Source organism: Actinia tenebrosa, unplaced genomic scaffold (assembly GCF_029948245.1).
Source record: "Actinia tenebrosa isolate PJP-AT-01 unplaced genomic scaffold, QUT_ActTen_1.0 PGA_scaffold11__36_contigs__length_13525064, whole genome shotgun sequence".
NCBI lineage: Eukaryota > Metazoa > Cnidaria > Anthozoa > Actiniaria > Actiniidae > Actinia > Actinia tenebrosa.
Genome location: NW_028292571.1, coordinates 3,639,822 through 3,656,728, shown reverse-complemented (window position 1 = coordinate 3,656,728; position 16,907 = coordinate 3,639,822). Strand labels below are relative to the sequence as shown.

General features: G+C 39.5%; 1 protein-coding gene across 1 annotated transcript; it reads left to right on the top strand.

The window, feature by feature from the left end:
- The first annotated feature begins 3,119 nt into the window (after nucleotides 1-3,119).
- Nucleotides 3,120-15,954, top strand: LOC116289055 (F-box/LRR-repeat protein 4). The gene is made up of 15 exons (XM_031695942.2): nucleotides 3,120-3,462; nucleotides 4,342-4,441; nucleotides 4,924-5,059; nucleotides 5,733-5,825; nucleotides 6,897-7,119; nucleotides 8,265-8,335; nucleotides 8,877-8,946; nucleotides 9,258-9,367; nucleotides 10,438-10,547; nucleotides 11,426-11,555; nucleotides 11,880-11,972; nucleotides 13,194-13,301; nucleotides 13,779-13,865; nucleotides 14,412-14,516; nucleotides 15,293-15,954. The coding sequence occupies exons 1-15, from the start codon at nucleotides 3,271-3,273 to the stop codon at nucleotides 15,429-15,431; spliced, it is 1,767 nt and encodes a 588-aa protein (XP_031551802.2). The 5' UTR covers nucleotides 3,120-3,270; the 3' UTR covers nucleotides 15,432-15,954.
- The last annotated feature ends 953 nt before the right edge of the window (nucleotides 15,955-16,907 follow it).

Below are 16,907 nucleotides of genomic sequence, written 5' to 3'. Positions count from 1 at the left end.
ATGTTGTCATCGCTTACGAGAGACTGAGATTATATTTTATTTCAAGCCAGGAAACGAATGGAAGGCAAAAGACAAAGAGAAAAAGCAGGATTTGGAAAAAAGAAAAGGCAAAAGGTATAAGGAAATCTGGATTACTATAGGAACTACGCCCATACTACGGTAAATAAAAGCTCAGCGCTAAGAAATTCATCAGTCATATACAGTGGTTAAAAACCACACGATATTTCAAAAAATATTTATTTCATTTTGTGGCGGATTCAGGAATTTTAGAAGGGGTGAGTATTACAAAGGTTTTACAAGGAATGCGTAGAAACGGGGTTAGCTTACTAAGAAAATACTACGAGACTTGTGAAAATGGGAGGGGGGGGGGGGGGTACAATGAAATAGGTGCATACAAATTTTGGTCCGGATATATACGAATGTACCTGAAATGGATTGAATGAGCGTATAAGAAAAAGAATGTACCTAAATCATGAATGAACTTTTATAGGAATGGAAATTGGTACTTCAATAAGAATGGATGAACGTATAGGAATAAGAATGGACCTGAGATGGTTTGGATGAACTAATGTAAAGGAATGAAACTATGTATAATACAGTGTTCAGGGACGAGCGAGAATGTAGTATAACCGAATGTATACCCGGAATAGGAATGTACTCGAAATAGATTGGATGAGCGCATAGGAAGGTAAATATATCTGAGATGGATTGGAGGAACAAAAAGCGCGTGAAATAGATTGCATAACTATTTATAGGAATGGAAAATGAAACTGAAATGGATTGAATGAAAGTATAGCAATGTAACTGCATCAGATTGGATGAACGTATAGGAAAGAATGTACGGGTCAGCTTGATTTCGAAATCGAAGGAGGTCGGAAATCCGATTTTCTCTTTGATCTCAGCGGTTAATTTGGCTAAAAAACATACACGAAAAACAATACTAATAACTACGATTTACCGCCTGATTACCAATTACGTACAAAGTATACTATATATGTATTCATACGCACACGACACGGTTAGCGAACGAGATTGACGTCATACATAAAAGACTGCGACCCAATCACAGCGCGTAATTCTAATGCTCATGAGTGACCAGAGCTATTAGCCGAGACCTCAAACTTTCAAGACAAATTGCTCATTAAAACTGCTAACAATCCGAAAAAAATGAACACAAGTGAAAAAACAGTTAAAAAAGTAAGGAAAAGTACTGTGGTATGTAACCCGATGCAGTCCACTGTGAAATTTGCAGACAACCATTTCAAAACTAGGAAGCAACCTAAAGAATTTCTCACTGAATTGCCTGGCATTGTACGTCTAAAACTAAAGGAAACTCCAATTGGCCCACATTCGGGCAGTTTCGACGAATGGCCAATTTTGAAGGGAGAAAATAATTTACGAATGACAAAGAAAATTGGAAATCGAATAAATGAAGATAAGGAAGAGTCTCCTAAGTCAAACGTTTCCAGTGATGTTCTTCAAAATGAAAGCGCGTCGATCGAGAAGGAGGATTCACCAAAGACAGTGCTGTCTTTTGATGGACTACTACCTCGTGTAGAAATCGAAAAAAACTATAAATTACACGGCAGAAAGACGATTCTTGCTCCTCTACAAATTCAGAAGCCTCCAAGGAATTTTGCCAAAAGAAACTTCACTCTAAGCCATACCTCGCTCGTAACAGTACCCAAAGAGAATAGTCATGGCGAGTTGGAAAAACCAACGCCCCACCAGGTTTTGCTAGTCCAACCAGCAGTAATCACTCCTGTACACGATAAGGTACAAACTAAGGAATGTCCACGCAAGAAGGAACCAATTTTGGATGTGGATAATTCAGTTTTCCCATTTCAGACAAATTATCGAGAAGAACAATATGGCACAGCATCGCCGCACCTTCTTCCCTTTCCGGATGAAAAGCAATCGGGTCCAAGCATTGTAGCAGGTGCTATTCCTTTTTGTGCTAAGAATCGGAAATACTGCTATGTTTGCAGAAAATGTGTTGAGAAGGGTACTAGACTTGAAGTGGGAGCAACGAATTGGGCCCTGGCTGGGTTGTTGTGTTCATTTGGCTGTTGTTTTGGATGCTGCTGTCTTGTCCCATTCTGTCTTGATTCTCTCAAGGATGAGGTCGAGTACTGTGTTGAGTGCAACCAAGATTTTTAGAAAGAGTAGTTTTACTAGTTACTAGTCCCCGCGTTCATGAAACAAAGTTTCCTAATTAGTTAGTACGTATAGTAACAATGCAATGCAATTATATGATTATCTTGGCTAAGAAAAGTAAAATATAGTCGGCCCCTAAAGATGGGCGGTTCTGACTCAAAATGTAATGAAATCCTCAACTCTTTCCACCCCAATCGTTTTACCCCCTACATCCCCCCCCCCCCCCCCCCCCCCCCCCCCCGTCCCCCAGGCGATAAATGATTGCGGTCCTCTCAAACTAACCCTATAGTTTTTAATAACAGCTAGTTAGATTTGTGCTTCCATATCAAACATTGATCATACGATATGGAGTGAGCTTTCTCTATCCCAACTTCGACACTAACATATAGAGTAAAGCTTGATATGGGGGTCATACATGACTGTAAGCAGCTGAAAGAGGCGGCTAAGCAGCTGAAAGAGGCGCCTAAGCAGCTGAAAGAGGCGCCTAAGCAGCTGAAAGAGGCGCCTTCACTTCATTGCTTCCACCCGCGCCAGTAGTCGACTCCGCTATTGAGCTGCGCTACTGGATGCTATACTTGCGGTGGCTTTTTAAGCGATAGGCTTGGTTGGCTAAAAGTCTCACTCATTGCCAAATGCATGCATGACCCATTATATTTTGTCAACAGCCCTACAGATTATTGAAAGTATGATTTCAGTTACAAAACAAACCTGTGGCGCTGAAATAGAAAATATAACAGTGTTTGTCGTCTGCATGTGACTCTTTCTTTATAGCCAGTCACTTTTTAACAAGGAAGGGATTAAATATAAACACTAATAGATCATTTTATAGGATTAAATCAGTTGTCATGGTAATTCAAAATCTTGATATATCCCCTGCCGAGAGATTTCGAAGTCATATGAAGCTCGTCATGAAAGACCATGCTACTGGATTGGGTTGCCTGTGGCTAAATTCTTCTTGACTGAGTTCAAAATGGCGGATTCTTTTGCTTGCAAAAATATAAAGAACTTGAGCAGCTAAAAATGACTCCTGAAGTCAAAAAAACTTCGTACTCTTTACATTTAAACCACATATATCTGCCCGTATAGCTTATATCATTTAAGATAATTGCTAAAATGGAAAACAATGGTAAAGAATTCCAAGCAGATTCTTCGATAGTACATCCCGTTCGTCAGGTGGCTCAGAAAGTATTGGATTTTTCCAGTCAGTACTCGTGTAACACGTCATCTAGCTACTCTGCTTCTAATCTTGCTGGACAAGCGAAAAGCTACCCGAATTATGGCGACTTTCAGACTTCATTCGTTCTGGTATAGATATTTCAGCAATGCTGTAACATTTACTCTTTGTTTCAATTCATACAGCGTTCCATTCCATGCATTTCTTTAAGCTTGATATGATACTCGACCAGTGTGTCTTTAATAATTTCTTTAGACACATAATGGTAATAAACCAGCATTTTGGTTTGTTTTCTTAAAATAGAAAGTTGCATTTATATATGTTAAGGGGAGGGGTAGATACAGTAGATATAACATTTAGAGACGGGGATAACTATACGACACCCTAGAAAGCTATGATTGCTACTGACACATGAACCTGTGTTCCTTGGCACTCTGTAGTTGTTGTTTTTTGTTACTGCTATTTTTTCACAAATATGCAAACTGTGTGGCCGTGAGCTGCAGGCTGAAATTTGGTTCTTTTTGCTGCCGTCAATCAAAACTAATCGGTCGGTGCCTTTTATGTTTTTGACTGGCTGCAGTAAAAAACCAAATTCCAACAGGCAAATTGCAACTACAGAATTTGCATGCTTATGAAAATAGCAGTAATAGAGTGGGAAGGAAAAGAAAGAATGGAAAACCTTTTCCCCTTCACGTTGGCTTTATTCTCTAAATAAGACTGGGTGTTTGGGGTACTGGGGTGGTTCAGTGATATGGATCTGTCACTGGAATCTTAAGTACCTGACCTTATCTCAGACAAGTTTATCTTGAAAAAAACATATCTTGTTGAAGAGAAAACATGCTATAAATTATAACGCTATCTAAGACTACAGTGTATGCAGTATTGTTTTGGCTGGTGATCTTGATTGGCTACCAATTGACCAGCTGTTAATTTAGGTTATAGTATATATAGGAGTACAACCCCAGAGGTAAAAGGGTAAAATTGTTATTTTTCCATTCATTCTTTTTCAGAGGACATATGGTCCGTGGTGGACTTGTGCACCTTCGGCACCTCCCAAAATTAAAGTCGTCTCGAAGGCAAAGAGTAGTTTCATTAGTACTGACTTTGTTGGTAAGATATGCAAATAATACTCAATTTATTTAGAGCTGTATTATAGCAGATAAAGTAGCAAGTGTCATTCTAATAATGGGAATATAATGATGGTTCCACAAAGTGGCTCTTCTTCCACTGAATTGCAGTTGGAATTTAGCAGTTGATTTTTACAGAGGGTGAAAAACTGGTGATCCTGGAGATAAAAAGAGAAGCACAAAAGAGAACCAACATTTCTCTGTACTGTGATATAAACACACTGGGAACTGCAAAGCACAAGAGAAGCAAGCTTAGGAACAAGAGACTTACATGTAGCCGAGTGTTTTGCTTGCTTTTTGACTGCTCTACTTGTACAGCTCCCAGAGTGTTCATATCACAATACAGAGACATAAGCAACCATTTTTGCTTTTATAAAATATTTTTGGGCAACTTTATGCGTGCATGACTCTGTTCTCTGATATAAGCATATGAAATGTACCTTTTATTGTGTTGGTTATTTCTAGATCTATTTTATGAAGAACCTGTGTATCCCAAGAAAATTCATATTCTAGAGACATACAACCCAGGAGCTGTAGTCAGGATACTAGCACTAAAAGAGGATAATAACCAAGTAAAACCAATCATCAATGCAAATGGAGGGTTAGTGACCAGGGAATGTGACCAGGGCAATGTGACCAGGGCAATGTGACCAGTCCATGTGACCAGGGCAATGTGACCAGGGCAATGTGACCAGGGTAATGTGACCAGTCCATGTGACCAGTCAATGTGAGCAGTCCATGTGACCAGTCAATGTGACCAGTCCATGTGACCAGTCCATGTGACCAGGGCAATGTGACCAGTCCATGGGACCAGTCAAAGTGAACAGTCCATGGGACCAGTCCATGGGACCAGTCCATGGGACCAGTCCATGTGACCAGTCCATGTGACCAGTCCACGGGACCAGTCCATGTGACCAGTCCGTGTGTCCAGTCAATGTGACCAGGGCAATGTGACCAGTCCATGTGACCAGTCCATGGGACCAGTCCATGGGACCAGTCCATGTGTCCAGTCCATGTGACCAGTCAATGGGACCAGTCCATGTAACCACTGCATGTGACCAGTCAATGGGACCAGTCCATGTGACCAGTCCATGGGACCAGTCCATGGGACCAGTCCATGGGACCAGTCCGTGGGACCAGTCAATGGGTCCAGTCCATGGGACCAGTCCATCTTTGTTTGCTTTATTCAATCGTCATCTATTCATCTCTGATCTTCAATCCTTTTTGTATTCGTCTTTTCATTCATTCATGTTCTATTTCCCTTCACTTTACAGCTGGGTTGAGTTATGGTCTGGTAAACCTCAGAAATGTCCACCTTTATCAAGATCAATGTCACCTCCATTAAAAAGGATCGAAAAACCCACTCGGTAACGTTCTTTCCTCATCTTTATAACAGATACTTTATATTATTTATATAAATTATCTAAAGGCCAGAGTATATTTACATGTAAATGATAAAAAGAAGCATGGTTTTGAAATCAAGTGAAAAAATTCGAGCTCATTTTGCTCATATTCTCTTTTCAACATGGCTTTTACTGCTCTAATTATACGTTATTACATCATAATTAAATAATTCGAAATCTTTTCCACATGCGTACAAATGCCATCAACAAAACTATATTGTATGTAACATTTAAAAAAAGCTCCTTGGTTTTGACTTGAGTATAATGTCAACTGTAGGCGCCAATGCTTTGATGTTCTCAGTAACGACGTCTTTTATCCCCGCTTTTAGTTAATAGCCATTAAATTTCTTGTTTCCTCAGTAATTAAGGGGCACTTAATTTTCGCATCATTAATTTTGCGACACATTAATTTCGCAATCTTGCGAGCAAATTCTATTCTAAGTCGCCCAGTTTCGTTTCCAAAGGCGCACAAATTCAAACAACAAAACGACTTTACTAAGTAACATTTACAAAAAATTAAAAAATTGCGTTTGTTTCTTGGTTTTGACTTCAGTTTAACAAAATTTATAATACTATTCATTCAGTGCCGATGTGGTTCAATAGGCGTTAGTACTTAGTCGTTCTCAATATCATCGTCCTTGCTTTTTAATGGTCACGAAATTCGTTATTTTCTCAATAATAGACCTATTCCACTGTTTTTTCATTTCAGACTAAGTATCATTCCCTAGAATATCAATATTTCTTTGTTTAATGGTTGTGCATTAGAACACATGAATATGGATGCTACTCAAACAACGAATTTTATTCTCAAGAGTATGATACGTTGTCTGAAATGGGCAAGACATTGCGCCCAAGTGGTCTTGGCCCATTGATTTTCGCAACACCTCGCTGTTCGTGGCACTTTAAGTTTGAAGTTTGCGATTTGAAATCGCGAATTTAAAGTGTCGCTAAGATTCTGTATAGTAAGGTATGATTCATTTAATCCTGTATCCTGTTGTTGTCTGATGTCTGTGTAAATACTTCTAATGTTCACAGTGTTATACGTTTGGAATTCAATCACCAACATCTTGAGTACTACACTGAACTCGATGCGGTTGAACTTTTTGGCAATGCTGTAACTACTGGCAACTTGAAAATCTATCAATCAAATGATGTGTCAAAGTCCTGTGCTACAGATGTTGCAACAAATCTTATAGAGAAGCTGTCAATCACAGATGTTGTGACGTCATCTAATAATGGTTATTTTGATCTCCTTCCGGTGAGATGTTTTCTATTCTTTTTTTAATGCTGTTTTGCTGTTAATTCCTGGATACATTTGTGGCTACTTCGTAATTAGCCATTCCGAGATGGAAGGGGAAAATGCGTCGATTTTTCCTTGTGGTGCATTTTGGGACTGCTTGACCGGACAAAATAGAAGCCATCTTGGAAATATGTACCCTAAAACAGTCCCTCAATGCACTGCATTGCAAGCTCGATTTTCCTCAACCTATAGGAATGGGAAATAGACCCTTTTGGTTTGGGGCGTAATGTTTTGCCCATTTCAGACCTTGCGTCATTCCCTAGAGTAGTATTTCTTTACTTAACAGTTGCGCACGAGAAAGTACATGAATATGGATACGACTCAAACATAATTTTATTCTCGAGGGAATGACACGTGGTCTGAAATGGACAAAACACATCATACTATCATCAATGAAATTCAATTAAATTAGTGGCCACTTGGAAAACGAGCAAGAGACTGACGAGAGTTTTAAATTTCATTCTCATTAGCTAAAACATTTTGCTATTAGACAAAGCAAATGTTAACATGTTTCGATGAAAAGAACCAGAGTTACAGGCTTCCAAATGGTCCAAAAAAATACGAAAAATGTCTGGTTAAGGTGCTGACACACGGTGCAACATTGCACGCAACAGGACTGTTGCAGCGTGTGTCTACCCCAAACTTGTTGCACGCAGCGTTGCATACAACAAATCTGAAGTTGAATCGCGCTCTACTCTCGCAACATTTCGCGCAACAAATTTCATTATGTGAACGTGGCTGCAACATTACCTGCAACATTTTGAAATTTCCAACCAATCAGCTTGCACAAAATTTATAACTGCTGACCAAATATCTTAACATAGCAGGCTGACACAAGCGATGTTGCGTGATTTTGTTGCAATGTGTATCACCCCGATTCAAATTTATTGGTTGCAATGAAATTATCCCAAATAAACATCAGGGTCCGGTCGTATGAAGGTGTGGGATTGCGCTATCCAACGGGTAAATCCTTATCTAAGTCGATGCAGTTATCCAATAAATAATCCGCTGGATAAGGTTTATCCGTCGGATAGCGCTATCCACCCTTCGTAGACACGTAGAACCCGCCCAGTTTTATTCCATATCTTTTGGTTGTCTTCCAGAATGAGGTGGTCCATTTAGTTTTCATGTATCTTGGATTTCATGACTTGACCAGGGCAGCTGCCACATGTAGGTAGGTAGGTACGTCCTGTATGGTATGGACGGTATGCATCGCAGACCTTAAGAATCGGCATAAAATATTTCTTGTTCTGTACGATTATGGTAGTATAAAATAGGCTGTGTTTGGCTGTGATGTCAATTTATTAGCGCAGTTTTCGCGCGCATGACTGTGAGAAGATTAAACCCTAAGCGTGACGTGCCGTGACCCTGATGCTTTCTAGAATTTTAATTGGCTGATTTTTCTCTCTCGCGCAATGTGATTGGTCTGACAGTGCCGTGACCTTGGCGTGTCCGTGTCCGCGCCGTGTTTCTGCCTTGTTCCGGGTATTTGATTGGATGAAGATTAAATTCTCGAGCAGTGTGATTGGTCTGGCGTATACCTTGCCTTGTTCGTGCCGTGAGTTTTTCACAGTCATATGAAAACTGCTCAAAGCGCAAGATTCCGTCTTAACCAGATTCAATAACATCGGGTTGCACAGGCCTGTGGTATGGTACTGTAGATAAACACTGCATGAGTGTCTTGATGAGTGGGTTTATTAATGATTCCTCTTCAGGTTATTTCTTCGCCACTGCTATGATCCTGTCTGGTATAAGGAGCTGGACCTACAGCCATATTGGACTGTGGTACGTTGACAGATTTTGCTTTGTATGACCAAGCAGTTGCTCTCTTAAGAGTGACAATGGTAGCGTAATGGTAAGACCTTTGCCGTTCTTCACTTTGAATCCTACAGGTGAAATTACGCTGGTTCGATTCCCGTGGACACCACATGTAAAGAAAGTTTATCTGATGCGTTTTCTCTCCCTTGCCGTGTTTTTCAATGGGTTCACATAGATAGTGGTTTTGTTTGTGAGTGAAAGTGGGTCTTTAGAATGAACTGAAGATAAAGGGACACTTGATACTGAACTAGATTTTTATCTGTATCGTTTGTCGACAGATGAATGACGTTGCTCTCAGAGGATTATGCAGTAGATGTACCAACACAGAAAAACTAAATTTATCTTGGTGTGGTCCGTACGGCGCTATTACAGCCAAAGGAATAAATCAGTAAGTTAAGCTATGGACACACGGTGCAAGATTGCGCGCAGTGTTGCATGCAATTGATGTTGCGAGCCATGACACACGATGCAATTTGTTACACGCAACGTTGCTGGAGTATAAAGCTATAGGTACTAACACACGGTACAATATTGCAAGCAACAAATTTGAATCGGGGTGACACATTGCAACAAAATCATGCAACATCGCTTGTGCCAGCCTGCTATGTTAAGATATTTGGTCAGCAGTTATAAATTTGGTGCAAGCTGATTGTTTGGAAATTTCAAAATATTGCAGGTAATGTTGAAATTTGTTGCTCGCAATGTTGCAAGAGTAGAGCGCGATTCAACTTCAGATTTGTTGCATGCAACGTTGCGTGCAACAAGTTTGGGGTAGACAGCTGCAACAGTCCTGTGTGGTGCAATGTTGCATGCAATGTTGCACCGTGTGTTAGCACCTACTTCAGCAACATTGCCTGCAATGTTGCGACGTGTGTCTGCGCCTTTAGGAACGTTATTCAAGCAGCACTATAGGCCACCACCCGACCAGCTCTGTTGGTTTAACATTGGTCAGTCTGTGCTTGATATCGTGGGTTGAGAACAACTTTAACTAAAAGTGAAATTGAGGAGCAAAGTCAAAACAATAACCCAAAATAGGAAGCCGAGTCATTTCTGATATTTGACTTTTTATTTTGAAGATATTCGAGGACATAGTCTAGGATTTCACTTCCAGTGGTAATCCCATCCCGACTCTCTCTAAATCGGTTCCTAAACTAAGAAGAAAGTGCTTGGGATCGCGTCTTCTCATATGAGGACGTCCCTGGACAAACTTGTTGGCATTTGTTATGCAAGACTGGTTTGATCCTATTATCCGCTTCAAAGTGGCTTCCTTGTGACTAAATAAACATTGTAAACTTCCAATAGTTTCCCTGAATGACTAATACTAATTTATTTTTTCTTACCCCTCCCACCTCTACACTTCCACCTTCCACCTCTACAAACCTCCACTTTCCAATACTACACATGACCATCAATCTCTTACGTTTTTCGATCATGTTTTTATTTATTTATTTTTTCCAGATTTTTAGAGAATTCTTGCAGGCAGCTGGTCTGTCTGCGTCTGTCAGCCTGTAAGTTTGTAGATAATAATGTTTTACGTGGGATTTCACAGTTTTGTCCAAAATTGGAAGGTAAGTTGGTAAAGTTAGACTTCATCATTCAGACATCATATTCATCTGTAGTAGACTGCAGTACACTACTTGTCTATTGTCCATTGTCCTCGCCTCTGTGGTCTTGGTTTTGATGCATAGACTAAGCATCACATGTGAGTAGAGTTTGTTAGGTCTCTCTTTTGATTCCGCAAGGATTTTTTTCGGTTTTAATCCCTCTGCAAAAGCCAGCAGGTTTTGAGTTAGCTGACTTTGATCAGCCCAGAGGCTGGTCAGTTCTGGGTTCAATCTGTGAGTTAGCCATACCCTGACTTTGATCAGCCCAGAGGTTGTTTCAGGATTCAATCTGTGAGTTAGCCATACCCTGACTCTGATCAGCCCAGAGGTTGCTCAGTTCAGGGTTCAATCTGTGAGTTAGCCATGTTCTGACTTAGATCAGCCCAGCGGCTGGTCAGTTCAGGGTTCAATCTGTGAGTTAGTCGAGCCCTTACTTTGATCAGCCCAGAGGTCGTTTCAGGGTATTAACACGCTTGGTGGTTTTCTGTAAATGAAAACTCACACACGACACATGTGCCGTGATCTTGACAGTTCCCGTGCTTGTCACTCCTTTGTGCGCGGAGATTTTTTTTGATGTTTGTCGTCATTTCCATATCACGCATATCCATATCCATATCACAGAAATGTTCTGCAATCTGTGTTTTATTTTATTACTGGGATGTTATTATGATTTCCGTGCCGTATGCTGCAATGTTTTACTCACTGGTCTGCACTTTATTTCTACGTAACACGAACGTTTTTTTGAAAGGAATCAAGTTTCACAGCTTCCACTATTTCAGCGTTACTGCAGCATTTTATCTACCTACCTAAAATTATTGTTTGTTTTATTTTTATTCTCACAGAGCTTGATCTATCTTCTTGTATGAACGCGACTGATGAGGGATTTGTGAATCTCAAGGCATTAAAGAAACTAAAAAGATTGAATTTATACCGTGTGAATATTACAGATGACTCGTTAATTCATATCTTAAGGTTAGTCCAAACAGGACAGGAAAAGAATTTTGTAAAAAATGTACGGTAAATAAACCTTTTTATCTTGGGCAGAATGTTTTCCCATTTCAGATCAAGTGTCATCCCCTAGAGTATCATTTCTTTGTTTGACTGTTGCACATGAGAAGACACATGAATACGGATACAACACAAACAAAGAATCTTATTCTCAAGTGAATGACACGTTGTCTTATATGAGAAATCATTTCGCCCGCTGATTGTTCTTGCTTGAACTTGTACTTAGATTCAGGACTAAATCACTGTGTGGTTACTAAAGGAATGCTACTGTTTGATGGTGTTTTTTAGGTCTTCTAATGATCTTGAACACTTGAATATTGGTGCTTCCATCCAGATTGTCAGATGTAATGAAATCATTTACTGTCTGACGGCAAACTGCAGGTATGATTAACAACAATAGATATAGATAGAACCGTTGATTTCAAACATTATCCTAGAAATATTGCTTGGGTGTAATGTTTTCCCATTTCAGACCAAGTGTAGACTAGAACATTATTTCTTTGTTTAACGGTTGCCCATGAGAAGGCACATGAATATGGATACAACTCGAACAACAAATCATATTTTCAAGACCATGTGTCATTCCCTAGCAGGGGCAGATACGGGATTTTAAAAAGGGGGTGGATAATTTAAAAAAAGTTCTTTTGAGCCTTCTTTTTACAGTACAAAGGTAAAAAAATGATTAAATTATAACATACAGTGTACTGCATACTTGTGAATGCAGATAAATTTTGACTCTTGACATATTTTGTAATAAGATGCAATCATATTCTTCTATTTTCCTAAAAATATTCACTTTTACTTTAAAAAGGGGGGTGGAAATTCACCTAATCCACCTCCCCCTGTATCTGCCCCTGCCTAGAGTGTCATTTCTTTGTTTAACGGATGCACACAAGAAGACACATTGAATATGGATACAACTCGAACAAAGAATTATTCTCAAGAGAATGGCAAGTGGTCTGAAATGGGTAACCTTTAATAACCCCAAGGTAAAGAGGTATATTGTCTCCCAGGACATTCAGGCATGTAACTTCAGGTGAATGGCTGGGTTAACCTGTCCTGAGACAGTGAGCATGGTGCATTATGGTCTAGCTTGGGTACAAACATCTTCTATTGATCATGTCTTTTATGTTGTTTGTACCCAAGCTAGACCACAATGCACCTCGTTTTTCAACCTTAGGAAAGACATTAGGTTAGAGAAACGTTAAATAGTCATGATTTAGTAAAATTAATCTTCAAGTTATTAGTATATGTAATATGACTCCATGCTGTCCAATTAAGAAATAATTGGACGAGGAAAATTCCGAGGACTGACAGAATTGGATGGAGCCGTAGGCCGAGTCCAATTTCGCAGTCAGAGGAATTTTTCGAGTCTAATTATTTCTCGATTGGACAGTAGGGAGTCCCATTACCTATTAATTATATAGCTGCCTAATTAATCCCATATCAACAAGACCTGTCCAATTAAGAAAATAATTGAAATAGACAGTTACCTATATGGGATTAATGAGAAGCTGTATAATTATGTATGTAATATTATGTAATATTATGTGTTCTTCTGCATAAGACACATGTTATTTTACTTAATATATTCTCCCACAGAAATATGGTTTCCCTTGATTTCTGGAGGAACAAGTCATTGACATCTGAGGGTATTTCTTGTCTTGCTCAGGGATGTCCCTTACTCGAGGAGTTAGAAATTGGATGGTGGTAAGTTGATTCTCATAATAAAACAGATTCAATATGGCTGGGAAGATGGCGGCCACCACTATCATCAGTAGCAGCATCTTATCATCATCATCATCACCATCATCATCATCATCACCGTCATCATCATCTTCACCATCATCATCACCTTCACCATCACTATCATCATAATCATCATTAGCAACAGCATCATCATCATCATCATTATCACCTTCACCATCATCATCATCATCACCATCATCATCTTATTCACCATCACTATCATTATCATCATCAGTAGCAACAGCACCAGCATCATCGACGTCATCATCATCAATAACATCGTCATCGTCTCCATCATCATCATCAGTAGCAACAACATCAATCATCATCATTATCACCTTCACCATCACCTTCACCATCATCACCTTCACCACCACCATCATCATCATCGTCATCATTATCAACGTCATTTTATTATTCTAATTTTTATTTTTGCAGCACTAGCATTGTATGTTCTACTGAATGTATTCAAAAATTTGTCAAGGGTCATTCACGACTAAAAAAGCTATTTATGGCTGCGATACGGTAAGTCAGGAATTCCCATTTGTCAAATCGACTTCCAATGCTCAGTTACCTATATCCCATTTTCGGTTCCAGTGAATGAATAGTCCCTTTCACAGTTCCTGGCAGCATCTTGAAAGGTAGCCGTGTCTACGTCTTGCTTCGATGCAACAGTACGGCTACCTTTCAAGATGGCGCAGGAAACTATGAAAGAGACTATTTCCATTATCCCAATAGAATAAGCAAATCCCAGATTATATTTTATCTCTTCAGGACCCCCTTAGCAAGGGCAGATCCAGCCAAAATTTTAGGGGGGAGGTAATTGAATTTAGGGGAGGGGCTAATTTAGGGGGGTTAATTGTTTTTAAGGGAGGGGCTAATCGAGTTTCCTCCGTCAACACAACGGAAAACAATAAAAAAACCAGAATTCTTCAGTTTTGTTTTTTTGTTTTTTTTCTTCTGCTGATGGGGGACTTCAACCCCCCTTTGCCCCCCCCCCCCCCCCCCCCCTGGATTCGCCCTTGCCTTAGAGTACTTCTAGTTATTTGTTATTATTGTTTTCGTTATTAGTTCGATGGACAGCCAGATTATTGATGCGGTAGCAGAACACTGTCCTCATATGGAACAGTTAGATATTCTAGGAACATCTTTAGTAGATCAAGCCGTCATCAAAAAGTGAGTAGCATCTGCAATAATCGTTGGGTGTGAACCAAGAGTAGAAAACACTTAGGGTAAATCCTTGAATTTAATGTGGGAAACCTTACGCCCGAACTAAAACTGATGAAACCACAGGCAGCCCAATCTCTTGTTCTGTGGTATTGTAGTATTTGAATATTAAGAGTAATGTTTCGTAGCGTATCTTTCGATGTATCGTTTCTTTCGTCCTCCTACTAAAGAAAATGGAACAACAAGCTATCACTAAAGTCGTTTTTATTCTTAATTGTACTAATTTTACACGCTACGAAATATTACCGTTAATATTCAAATACTACAACACCACAGAACAAGAGATTGGGCTACCTGTGTTGAAACCGCTTTACACTATCGCGTTTCACTCATCATTATTTGCATTTCCTTATTACCGGTAAGGAGGAACACTGATGATCTGAAGAAGTGTATCTTTGAGCGCTTTATGCATGAGCCCCTGGTTCGGGAGAATAGGCCATTTCACGGATCCCGTTACTCAACCTCAGCCTCGTCAGCGTGTAATTATTCTTTAGAAATTGCCTACAACCTGTGAAATTTTTAAGTGTTTCAATTGTTCGTTGATGTGTAAATTCCTTTCATTACTGCGGACTGTAGTCAAATTCTAAAGAATAATTACACGCTGACGAGGCTGAGGTTGAGTAACGGGATCCGTGAAATGGCCTATTGGGCAACCACCCCTCGCGTTATCGAAGTAAGATGAATTACCTTAACCTTTTTATTTACACAAATTATGTGTTATTTAGGTTGACAGCCAACTGTACCAAGCTTAAGTTCCTCGACGTGTCATTTTGTTCTCAACTAAAAACAGACTTTATTCAAGAACTAAGGACCGCGTATCCTAAGATTTCTATCAAGAAAAGTTTTGTGAGTGCTGACGCTTAACTCGATCAAAAACTGTTGTTTTATGCATGCATTACGTAATTGATTTGACTACATACACTTCACCCATCTACATGCATCATTGTTCTTTCCGATGTTGCGCGGGAAACTGGTAACTAGTTTGATGCGCGCTGAATCATGCGCGACCGATAAACAAAGAAATGACACTCAAGGGAATGACACGTGGTCTGAAATGGGTAAACATTACACCCAAGCTAAAGAGGTCTATTGAGTGTGAAAGTTTGTTAAAGCAGGGTACTCTCTAGAGCAAACTCTAACGTACTAACTCTGGTTAAAGCAATATATACGTACTCACAAGATAGCCAACTGTTCACACAATTGGAATACTAGGACACGGCACGGTCACAACACGGCACGCACACCATACAAATATGATGTTCTTAAGCAAAGTTTTATAATATTTAGAGCAAAATTCAAATGAACAGAAAAACACGATAATGTTGCAATATAAAGAATTCGTTATTTTAACAAATTAAAAGGTAAGCTGGAAGCGAATTTTCAGGAATTTTGAGTGTATCTTTTATGGGAAAGAAATTCGTGTCAAAAAACGTATTACTTAGGCGCTAAGTACTGGCGCTATTGAGGAAAATCTCCAAGATATAATTACTAACAGGGTGGCATGGGAATAGTCCCCTTCACAGTTCCCTGTGCCATCTTGAAAGGTTGCCGTGCCTTTGCATCGAAGCGAGACGAACGGTGAGCTTGCAGTGATAGAGACAGGTGAATAATTGTTCAAGGTGCTTAAAAAAGGTCTCTATCATTGCAAGCTCACCGTTCGTCTCGCTTCGATGCAAAATAACGGCTACCTTTCAAGATGGCGCAGGGAACTGTGAAGGGGATTATTACTTGTGACGACAATAATAAGTGCCTGGTACGTGAAAATAGCAAAATGTAGAGCATGATTCGAAAATTACTGATTCGTAAATTCGATTCCTAAAAAAAGTTAAAATTCGGGATTTATTAATGTGCCTCATCATGTAGTATATTAACATCAGCGTAGTATATTAATATCGGCCATTGATCAACAAAGGCCATTAAAATTGGATATCCTTCAGGGACAATGCCTGTATAAAAATAAATAAATAAAATAAAAAATATCGTCATCGCTTATCACCACTGCAATTACAACAGTGGCGCAGTTCAACGGGGTCGAACTGAAAGCATGTATAGTAATATTATGTTCCACAAATTAATCAGGATACGGACACCAGGAAATGCCTCGAAGCTCTTTGCACATGCAGTCGTGTTCAAAACAGCAGTGAACTTAATTCTCCTTTTGGTAACAATGTAAACGGCTCGGTGTACAAGTTTTTGATTTTTTTTTTTTTTTTTTTTTTTTGTACATTAGGGATTTTTTTGGTGCGACATGCTTGACTTTAGAATTGGAAAACAAGTTAAAAAAGAAGCGAGTCCCCTAATGCGCATTATCGCCTCACCTTGTAACATGCTCTTTCCAAT